Source organism: Eimeria acervulina, genomic scaffold (assembly GCF_000499425.1).
Source record: "Eimeria acervulina Houghton genomic scaffold, Eah_scaff197, whole genome shotgun sequence".
Taxonomy (NCBI): Eukaryota; Apicomplexa; class Conoidasida; order Eucoccidiorida; family Eimeriidae; genus Eimeria; species Eimeria acervulina.
Window position 1 is genome coordinate 27,600 of NW_013548775.1, and position 11,656 is coordinate 39,255.

The window sequence follows — 11,656 nt, forward strand, 5'->3', positions numbered from 1 at the left end:
CGTATTTTTAATACATCATTTGCAAGAGTACGAAGCGAGCGCGTAACGCATTTGTAGTCTGCTTTAGAATGGCTTTCTCCTGAGGCCATGCTCTAGGGCATTACTTGCTCTCAGTTTGTTCTCAGGCTGTAAAACTTGATGAGTTTCGTCAGATGCAGCGGGCTTCAATAAGTCAGGTTTGCGGTGCCACAGTTTCCGATGGCCCCTAGACTGGACCTTTGCAAAACCCACAGAAATCACAGCCTTAATCGTGGGCGCCGGAAAGTTTGTTGTTTAATGAAACTATTCCGCTTCTTGACGCAGGTCACATACTTTTTGCAAGAAGCATGGGCTTCTAAACTCCACGAAATAATCGACTCCAACCTGCGTCATGTTGGGAAAGGGTGGTTCAACATATATGAGTTCAATAAAGAAACATACGAGTACGGCAAAATCAAGCGAATGCTCATCTTGACCCGACTTTTGATGAGGGATGCCCTACGGTAAGGAATCCTACCTCAAAATCTTTTAATGCATCTACGTTGCCTGCATCCGTCTTCATGATTTGGAGTTCGTGCTGTGCTAAGTAGCTCTTGTTCACGACCCATGTGAAGTTTTCAGGGTTATGGCAACGCGTTCGATAGAGGACTTAGTGGGGCTCTTTGGTTCATCGACGCCTGAAGCAGTGAACATCAGGTCTCTCTCTGACGTCCAAAACCTCTACCAAGAGTCGCGCGTAAAGTCCCTAGAGCGCAAGCTTTCGTGGAAAGGCCTTTTCTTTGTCGAAATTACTCGCTCTCCTGATGGATCAAAATTCGTGTTGACGCCTCAACCAGAAGCTTTTGTAGACGCCACTGACGAGTTCTTTGATAGAGGGCAAGTCCCACAGGCCTTTGGATGCACGTGCATTGCCTTGTAGTTTTGAGATTACGATCATCTGGTTTGAATAGTTTCGTCCTGTGTGCCTCTGCAGGATAGCGAGGATGGGAGACATACCTCAACCAGAAACAATAGTTCTTCCGCACCTATTCAAGAGTCAGCAAAAGCACATTACCGCCCCACTTGGATTAGAAGAACCTTCAGTGCAGGTGAAGTGCAACCACTGCATTTCGCATGAGTTGTTAGCCTATCCTGACCACAGTGGAACCTTTCTTGTGGCTGCACTTTGGAGCATGGCTATTTCGCATCCCCATACTCCTAGGTAGTGACACGAAGTGTTACCTGCATAGGTTCGCCGCACTGCTATGGAAGAACATCGGCAATCCGCTGTTTCGATGTGGACTGATTCTCCGCTTTCACTCTATGCAGGAAAGCAAAAAAAAAATTTTGAGGCTCATCGAACTGCATTTCCCTTTTCTGCAAAAACTCATCGACCATTTTCAACCATTCGTTGACCTTCTCTGCCTTTCCTCGGCTGACGTTGTGGCCGAAACGGAGCAAAAAGCTGCAGTAGGCTGTGTAGCGGAAATTTTCAGGCACGCTGTCCTGGGATACCATGAGGTGCGCACCGCGTAGACCAGGAGCTCCCTCCGGGTTTGACATTGTACTTCTGCTGGTCCTATATTGGAGCCGCCGAACCAGCGGTGCTGCATGCCATCACACAACCTGTGTCGGGATGAACTCTGGAGCGTGAAATTCGGCCGTGGTTTTCGTTCGCAGAGAATCAAGCAAATCGAGAAGGATATCCCGACTTCGGTTGTCGTTGGACTGTTTTGTGTTGGTTGTGAAGATATAAAGAGCAGCTTAAAATCGACAGTTCGAAGCGTTTCACAGCTTCTTCTTGATGTACTGGCAAAGCGGTGAGACATGACGCCAAACCGAGCACAAATCATGGAAACGGGCTTCCCTTTGACACTGATTGATCAAATAGAACCGAGATAGCTATGAATCCACTGAGTTTTCCGGATATTATTCAGAGTCGCTTCGCGGGGGCATTTCATCAAAAGCGCATCCACAATGCAGGGCTTGCCTTCTATAATCCACGGCGCTGTTTGGGTATACGCTGCTTTCGCTTGCTGCAGCTTCCGCGACCAGTGCAAGCAGACACTGGAGGAGTTTAAGGGGATTATCGCAACACTGAAGCAGCAGCCTGCGGGAATCGAAGAGCTTACAGAGCTCAGGGAGTTTATGGACGATACCCCAGCAAAACTCGAAGCCCTCGCTGTCGAGATTAAGGCGGCGCTGCACATATTTGATGTGCTAGAATCCTTTAAATACAGGGTGAGAACAGCTTGGTACCAATAATAGGCTTTAGGGCATGGAACGCCGGTCAGCACACGGACAGGTAGCACCATCACGCATGCAGCTTGTGTAGATCACTTACAGCCCAACGCACGTCTTTTTCATTTGTTTCTAGTACAGCTCCTTGTGGAGGATCACAACCTGCGTTGGAGGCTTTACGGGTCACCTGCTGAGATCCTAGAACTGTCAAATGAAGTGGCCTCATCCCTTGTCAAAGAAAGAGCGCGTTTCCTGGATGATATGCTAGTCCAGCAGGTAGGAACCCGTTCCATAGTAGGAACCCGTTCCATAGATTGTTTATCAATGCTCCATTTGCTGAGATGCATGCACGCTGGCGAAATGGGACAGCGGCACACTCTTCAACATTTTTGAGGCCTGACGGTTTGGCGTATATATGTTTCTGGTCCTGGTGGTGGTGCCGGTGTCTGACAGAGTGAGTTCGCAGCCACGATTGCTGACCTTACTGACGTTGTTGCCGGCTTTGCCAACTTCACGGATATGTCGAAACTTGCCGAGGTATATGATAGCGTCCTTGCCGTTGGGGAGAGGATCGACATGAGCATTCAGCAGGCCAAAGTGTTCAACCACAGGGAGCGTCTTTTTGGGAGAGACGTGACGGACTATACTTCCATAACGAAGATACAAAAGGTTTGTTTGAGATGCCCTAGGCCCAAATACCTCCACAGCAAAACAGAATATGGGCTTGACTGCTCTGATAGTCGACTTGGACAAATGCGCAGGAGTTCGAGCCATTCTCAATCCTCTGGTCAACGGCGTACCAGTGGAGCGCCAAGCGAAAGTCAATTTTCACTGCTCCGTTCGCAAGCTTAAGCGGCACGGAAATCGAGAAGCAGGTCCGGTGGCGCTTCTTCCTCATCCACAATTTAGTATGAAGAGCGCCGTAGGGTAACAGCTTGCAAACCTTCTCAAGGGGTGCCAACGGCAATGGCAATTGTCTCAGCCGCATTTCATCGGTGCAGGTGTACGGGGGAATAAAAGCGCTTAGACGGGTGGAGAAAATCCTGCAGGAGCGCGGCCTTCCTGATGTACTGGCCAGAGCCTCGCAAGTCACGAACGAACTTGTCGAGTTCAAGCCGCTGGTCCCTATCATTGTTTCCTTAAGAAACGACGGAATGCGTGAACGACATTGGAGTAAAGTGAGCATCTATCTTACTGGTGGCCCCCAGTGCTCCTCGGGAACTGTGCTAAACCAGTCACAGGCAAAATGTGGGGCCCAGTAGACACTAGAAAGGCTTGTTTGCCCATTACCGCAGCTTTTTGAACGCATAGGCGAGCCGCAACTAGACGAGGGTGCCAGTCTTACGCTAGGTTCTTTATTGAACAAGGGCATTGCAGAATGCACGGATTTTGTAGTCGAACTCGGAGAGTTAGCGACGAAGGAAAGCTACCTTGAGAAGGTAAGCACATCCGAGCACTTGAAGGCATATATTCGTGAGCCATGGATACCCCAACGTTAGCAGGTAGCAGATAATGCTTTTGGTGACATCCTACTGACAAGCAACTGACGTCACCGTGAATTCGTCTCTTCTGATCAGGCTCTTCAAACGATGAAAGCAGAGTGGGAGCACATCCAGTTCGATTTCCCCGAGACATACAAGGACACAGACACGTACATCCTGAAAGGCACAGAAGAAATAGTTGGATTGCTCGACGAGCATATTATGACTACGCAAGGGTTGCAGTTTTCGATTTACAAAAAGCCACTCGAAAAAGAGATTGATGAGTGGGCAACTCTTATCATGACGGTATGCACAATAGCCTCTCATTCCCGGAAAGTGCTTTGCATTAGTCGTGGAGGGCAGAGTTCAACAATATATCTGCTGTGGTACTTATTTTTTATCTCAGGCATCCGAAACCCTTGATGAGTGGCTCAAGTGCCAGAGAGCTTGGCTGTACCTGCAGCCGATCTTCCACTCACCTGACATACCCAAGCAACTTCCTGCAGAAACAAAACGGTATCAGTGCACATGCCGCAACTACGACGAATTCACGATGAGAACTTTTCGACGAACAACGCAGAGATGGTACGACCCATAAACCTTTCCACCTGCATTCCTGAAGGCCTAGTGTTTTCTGAATTCAGGTTCTTCACAGTCGATACCGCGTGGAGAGTGCTCATGCGGCACACATATGAGGAGCCCCTGGTGTTGACAGCATGCTCAACTCCTGGCCTTCTGGACAAGCTCCGCGAGAACAACAGGCTATTAGAGCGTGTACAAAAAGAACTGCAATCATATCTCGAACTCAAACGTAGCCAGTTTGCTCGATTTTATTTCCTTTCCAATGATGAACTGCTTGAGATTTTGTCGGAAACGACGGACCCACTAAAGGTTCAGCCATTCCTATGCAAAGTTTTTGAGAACATGAATGAGCTGGAGTTTTCCTCGGATCTTGTGGCCACCGCTATGTTCTCTGCGGAAGGTATGTCACGGCCAGTCGTTCCCTTGTTGAACCGGCCTTGTTTCGCCGCCCACAACAAGGACAAATGCTATCACAGTTTCCACCGTCACTGCTTTTCAGGCGAAAGGATGGCATTTGTCAAAGGCCTCGTAACGGCAGGCAGAGGCGTCGAGACGTGGATGCAAGACTTAGAGCAGATAATGAAATTGTCAGTGAGGGAATCACTTCACAAAGCTATACTTGACTATCCCATATCCGAGCGGACAACGTGGGCGATGACGCACGCTGGGCAGTGCGTCCTGAATGGCAGCCAAACGCATTGGACAGCTTTGGTAGAAGATGCGATCCAAAATGGGCAGCTTAAGAGCCTTATGGAGACTCAAACGCAGCAACTCCTGGATTTGGTAAGTGTGGAGCACTGCCAGTACTAATGCTCACGTCACAGTACAAATCATTTTCAGATCGTGCAGTGGTAAATTCCTTCTTAAAATAAGAGCGGTTTAGTCGTGGCCTCAATCGTAGGGGAGTGTTTAGACCCTTTCTTGAGTTGCTGATACGATGCCAGTAGCGTGGCTCAGAACACCTGAGCGGCGAGAAATTAGCCAGGACTTTTCATGAGCAAATAAAACTAGCATAGTTCCTCAGAAGCAACTAATGCGTAGAACAAGCATGTAGCGGTTCTTGCGTACGTCTGCACTTTGCAGGTTGCGCTTGTCCGAAGGGGGCTTAGCTCTATGCAGAGCATCACCATCGGGGCCCTTATTGTCATTGACGTCCACGCCAAAGACATCGTGCAGCGCCTGTGGAAGGAAGAAGTGTCCAGCGTGGAGGCATTTGAGTGGATTGCTCAGCTGAGGTATTACTGGAGAGATGACAATTGCTGGGCTCAGTGTGTACAAACTGATTTCCCTTACGGGTACGAATACCTCGGGAACACCTTCCGGTTGGTGATCACTCCACTCACAGACATGGCCTACATGACACTGCTGAGCGCTCAGCAGCTAAACCTCGGTAAGGAATCGGAGTGCGCTTCTTGGAGTATTATTTTGATATGTGCATTTAATGACGCCGGCTTTTCAACGTATTAAAGCATGGCAGACATGCGCGCGGGTGCGATTCCTGCCTTAGGAGGATCGCTGGCAGGCCCCGCAGGGACTGGGAAAACGGAAACAACAAAGGACTTGGCCAAGGCCTTGGCAACCCAGTGTGTAGTTTTCAACTGCTCGGAAATGATGGACTTCATAATGATCGCAAAATTCTTTAAAGGATTGGCTTCCTCAGGGGCCTGGTGCTGCTTTGACGAATTCAATCGAATCAACATAGAAGTAAGTACTTTAGTAGGTTTCGTGTAAGCATGATTATCCCACAGCGTGCCTCGGGTTCACAGGACAGCGCGACATGCCGGCAAAGTTAGTTGTCCTTCGCCCTGTTTTCTGCCTCGCAGGTCCTATCTGTCATAGCGCAGCAGCTGGTTGTGCTTTTTGGGGCAAAAGCTCAGCTTGAGGGCTATGGGATGACTCTCGAGATTGATTTTGAAGACTCGCGCATACTTGTGGAGCCAACGTTTAACGTGTTTATTACCATGAACCCTGGATACGCCGGAAGAACAGAACTTCCTGACAATCTCAAGTGTCTTTTCAGGCCTATGGCCATGATGGTGAGGCAACCAGGAGCTGCGTTAAACCAATGCAATGGAAAGCGCACATATTTAACAGCACGGATCGACCTATGGGACCGCTTGGCGTCTGCTGTCCTCTGCTTCTTCTCGTGAACGGCGTTGACACAATCGCTTTGTCGAACGATATATCTACGCTCAGGTGCCCGATTACTCAATGATTGCGGAAATCATGCTGTATAGCTTTGGATTCGATCACGCCAGAGAATTAGCAACAAAGATGGTGGCAACATTTAAGCTGTCATCAGAGCAGCTTTCTTCTCAGGATCACTACGATTATGGCATGAGGGCGGTTCGATCAGTCATTAATGCCGCAGGGGTTCTGAAGAGGAAACACAGTACCATGGATGAACAGATGATTCTTCTGCAGGCACTAAAAGATGTGAACTTCCCAAAGTTCCTGTCGCATGACCTTCCGCTATTTGAAAACATCATAGCTGACCTATTTCCCGGCATCGATGTGCCCCGTGCCGACAACCAAGTTCTTCTGGAAGCACTCTTGCGCCAGGCAGATTTGCTGAAGCTACAGCCAGTGGCGCCCTTCATGAGGAAGGTCATGCAGTTGTACGACACAGTTCAGGTCCGCCATGGTCTCATGCTTGTAGGCCCAACGGGAGGAGGCAAAACGAGCAGTTACCGCTTGTTAGCTGCCGCAATGAGCGAACTGTATAAAAACCCAGGGTTTGCAAAGGTGAGGCGAGAGTTCTTCTTCTAACGCGGGAGCGGCCAGCCGAAAATTCTCGGAGCCTCATCTTCTTATTGGTAGGGAGACACCGGTTTGTACTGCAAACTGCGATGTGTAGGTGCATGTAAACGTTCTAAATCCGAAATCCGTAACCATTGGGCAACTATATGGATGTTTCAACGAAACAACACATGAATGGACAGATGGTCTCGCTGCGGCACTTATACGTCATGCAATCCGCGACACCTCTTCCGACCAGCATTGGATCATGTTTGACGGTCCGGTAGATGCATTGTGGATTGAGAGCATGAACTCCGTTTTGGACGACAACAAGAAGCTGTGCCTTAACTCAGGGGAAATCATTTCGCTCACGAGCAGAACAGTAATGATGTTTGAAGTAGGCGATGAACTCTAGCCTAAAAGTGTGAAATGCCGCGCTTCAGAATGCCATTCCCATAATTGTTTACTGGCAGCGTTTGTAGCTCCGAACAGAGACAGCTGTTCCAGTACTTAATTCTCATGCGGAGAATAATTCTCTTGTGCGGGTCTAGGTCGAAGACTTATCCGTAGCCTCGCCTGCAACAGTCAGTCGTTGTGGAATGGTATATATGGAACCAGAGGTCCTTGGATTTTCTCCACTAGTTGCTTCTTGGTTGAAGGCGCTCCCTCCAACGTTTAAAGACACGCACAAAACACTCATTGAAAAATTGTCCTGCAGCATCTTCCCAGGAGGAATTGCGGTTCTTAGGAAAAAGTGCAAGGAGGTCGTTTCAACTGTAAACTCCAACCTGTGTGCCTCGTGTCTTCGAATGCTCGGCTCCATCTGTTCTCGCTACCGTCCAGTAGACAAGCCATCTGACTCAGAGCATGGTGACGCCCTGTATGGGCGCCTCCCGGCTGCGTTTATCTTCAGCTTTGTGTGGTCATTCGGTATTACAGCGGACGGTATGTCATTACTCAAGTTTTTATTGTGCTAATGGACTAATCCGTGCACGTGCTGGATGGGTAAGACAACAACGACGACTTCTGGTTTCGCTGGCTTTTGTCAGGTCCCGGCAGAAAGAAAATAGACGATTGGCTTAAAAGCCGCGTGCAGGAGCTCGGGCTTGATATTGGGCACTTGGATGTTGGTTGCAGCCTCTACGATTTCTGCTATGACATCAATACCCACCAGTGGACCCCTTGGGGGGATACAGTTCCATTATTTGTTGTTCCGAAAGGCGCATCGTACGAGAACATAGTGGTTCCAACCTTAGACTCGATCCGCTTGGCCCATTCGATTACTACGTTATTACTTAACGGCCATAGTGTAATTTGCCCAGGCCCGACTGGGACTGGGAAAACCGTCAACTTGACTGATCTCCTCCTACTGACGTTGCCGGATACCTATGAAACACATCTAATGACGTTTTCTGCCCACACTAGGGTAAATCAAGTGCAGGTACGTGTACACTCTGCGGCAAGCACCCCACACTGTTACGCGACGAAATTTCTATGGCGTAGACAACCAATACCCGGCCACTTCCCGCCCTTTGCGCCGTTGAACAAAACACAATTCAGAGGTAGCGCACCTCCTACTTACCTGGATTGCACGTCGTAGGATCTGTTGGAAGCAAAGTTGGAAAAGAGACGCAGAGGTGTTTTTGGCCCGCCCGCTGGCAAGACATGCATTTTTTTCATTGATGACCTAAACATGCCGCGGAAGGAAGAATTTGGAGCTCAGCCTCCGTTAGAACTTCTGCGGCAGTGGTAAGCAATGCTTACCCCTAGCAGAGTATCTGAGAAGATGCAGCATTGCACTGCGGCTACACAGGAACAGCTGCGCCACCGTGCTACGCGTTGTTCAGGTTCGACCACAGAGGCTGGTATGATCGCAAAGGTTTGACCTTCCAAGAAATTGTGGACGTGCGCATGGTGGCTGCCATGGGTCCCCCAGGAGGCGGGCGCAACGAAATATCTGCGCGTCTGTTGAGGCATTACTGTGTCCTAGCGTTCGACGAGCTCCAACGAGCTTCAATTGCAACAATTTTCCAAACGCTCAATAGACATTGCTTCCAGCAGTTTTCCCCAGACATTCAAGTAAACCTTGCAGATAACGCGCATATAGTGGATGAAAGTGCATTTGCTGTTTGCTGCTTCCTATTTGTCTGCCTGCTGATGGAGCTCCAGATGCAACCCGCTCGACCGATATGTTCAGCTGAGTATGGGAGCCATTAGTGCTTTTAAAACTGGGGTTGTACGTGCATGCCAAAGGGTGGCAAATACTTCTGCTTGGGTCAGTCATTGTGTGTTCATATATATATATATATATATGTGTGAACATGCAAAGACTACATATATATATATATATATATATATGTAGTACATGTATAGGAACACTTGCATTTGGCTACAATTCAGGCCCTCACGGATCCCCTTGTATTCGCGACCATTGACCTCTACGCAGAAGTCACGAAAACCTTGCTTCCAACTCCAACAAAGTCCCACTATACATTTAACATGCGCGAGATTTGGAAGGTGTTTCAAGGGCTTGCATTTCTTTCTCCGAAAGCAGTGAAGGAACCCGCCGCTGTGAGCCGAGGTTAACAATCTTTTTCGGCAATCATGTTCACCCACCGTGAAACTAAAATTTAGCTCAACTAGCATTTTTGTTGTTGGCTATCTTTACATTCTACCCCCTTGCGCATTGCATGAACAAGCAAGCGTCGGGTGGCATGATATTTGTATTTGTGTAGCCAAAACACATGTTCTGCCCGCAAACGAAATTCTCCACTTTCTTAATTACAAATCTCACTAAATATTAGGGCAGAACGCCCACAGTTTGCAAATTTGCTCAAGGTTCCACTCCGTATGGTCTGAGATATTCAGGTCATCAGATGCTGGGTTCACGAAACATGCCGCGTTTTCTGCGACCGTCTTGTTGACGATGAGGACAGGATATGGTTCTATAACCTCCTTCAAAGGCAGGCCAAACGAACGTTTGATATTGAATTCTCTGAAGTAAAGGAGATGGCGTCCATGATCTTCGCTGATTTTGTTGGACAGGGGTTAAATAGGTACTACTTGGTGAGTGCAGCTGTTTCTTGCACGTATCGAAAGCTAGCAAAGTGACACAATCAAGCCAACGAACCATTTTCGTCGGGTGGGCCCACGTATGTTTGATTATCTAATATCGTGCTGGTGGGTGAGGTTACCGTGTGAGCGCTGGCACGTGTGTCATAGGAGGTCTCCTCTGCTGAAAAGCTCAAGCAAGTAGTTGAGGATTACATGCAAGATTACAACAACACCTTCGCAGTTCCCCTACAGCTCGTGATGTTCAGCGACGCATGTGCCCATGTGGCGCGAATCTGCCGCGTACTTCGGCAGCCGTCGGGGCACGCGCTTCTCTTGGGAGTAAGAGGCTCCGGGCGACAGTCGCTTAGCCGCCTTGCTGCTTTCATCATGGAGACGGAGTGCTTTCAGATCGACGCTACCAAAGGTCTTTCGAAAGAATAGATACGCATCAATTGTTTAGATACCTCTCTGTTAGCTATGCGCGCCTGGTTTGCATGCCATTTGCGTTCAATTTGACGTATCCATCTAGCGTCGGCACTCGCAGGCTATGGGATGACGGAATGGAGAGAAGATCTGAAGAAGTGCTTTATGAAATCTGGGTTGGAGGACAAGCCACAGACGTTCCTCTTTTGTGATTCTCAAGTTCTGGGGGAATCTATGCTTGAAGACATCAACAGCGCGTTGAATTATGGGGATGTTCCGAATATCTACAAAAAAGAAGACATGGAGGAAATAATGAAGGTTTGTAGGTGAGCTTCTTCTTTGGCTGCAATCTCCCAAGGCATCATTTGACCTGGGTATGCTGAGGTGAGCTGATTTTTGCGCGCTTACCTTCAGGGTATACTGCAAGCAGCTTGGTGTATCCCCAACGAAGGGAAATGTTTTCAATGCATATGTCAAGAAAGTAAAGGCCAACCTCCATATCATTTTGGCGATGAGCCCCTTGGGAATACAGTTTCGCACTTGGCTCAGGATGTTCCCTTCTCTGACCAACTGCTGCACCATCAACTGGTTTTCTGAGGTACGCAGTTCACCGTGTTAGAGGGAAGCTTTCGCCTTAGCCGCGGAAGCGACGAAAAGTTTTAGGTCGGGGGAAGGGAAACCAGCAAACGAGTTATTTCCTGCCTTGAGTGCTGCTCCGATTTCTTTGCAGTGGCCAGCAGAAGCTTTAGTATCTGTAGCGCGCATGCAAATGGAAAAGTCTGAGGTACTGATAGCATCTCAAGACCAGGTCCTTGATGTTCTACAAGCTATGCATCGAGGAGTCCAAAATACCGCTGCACGTTACAGGGAAGTGCTTGGTCGCGCCATGCATGCAACACCAACGACTTTCTTAGAATTGCTTTCAGCATTTTTTAATCTTGTTAGCACTAAACAAGTTGAACTAGTCACCGTTCAAGAAAGATTTGAGAAAGGACTAAGTAAGCTGGAAGAAACAGCCAAACAGGTCGCGGAGATGCAGGCTCAACTCCAGGAGCTCCAGCCCGTCTTACAAGCTACCTCAGAAGAGGTGAGCTCCGTAGGTGACAGGCAGTACAATGGGTGACTGGTCGTTTTGTGCACCATGGTTGTGAACTGCTGCTCTGCTCTGCTAGATGCGG

The 11,656-nt window shown here is 48.6% G+C and overlaps 1 protein-coding gene across 1 annotated transcript; it reads left to right on the forward strand.

Moving 5' to 3' along the window:
• Positions 1–604: 604 nt before the first annotated feature.
• EAH_00024810 (Flagellar inner arm dynein heavy chain, related) lies at positions 605–10,496 on the forward strand (the record flags this gene model as incomplete). The annotated part of the gene is made up of 23 exons (XM_013392987.1): positions 605–894; positions 1,209–1,479; positions 1,639–1,778; positions 2,001–2,199; positions 2,341–2,475; positions 2,653–2,868; positions 3,495–3,638; positions 3,777–3,986; positions 4,087–4,196; positions 4,325–4,662; positions 4,762–5,045; positions 5,346–5,652; positions 5,770–5,966; positions 6,086–6,298; positions 6,459–6,917; positions 7,120–7,398; positions 7,553–7,871; positions 8,051–8,427; positions 8,602–8,750; positions 8,849–9,080; positions 9,402–9,572; positions 9,870–10,067; positions 10,224–10,496. 23 exons carry the CDS (start codon positions 605–607, stop codon positions 10,494–10,496), a joined length of 5,511 nt encoding a protein of 1,836 aa, XP_013248441.1.
• Positions 10,497–11,656: the final 1,160 nt, after the last annotated feature.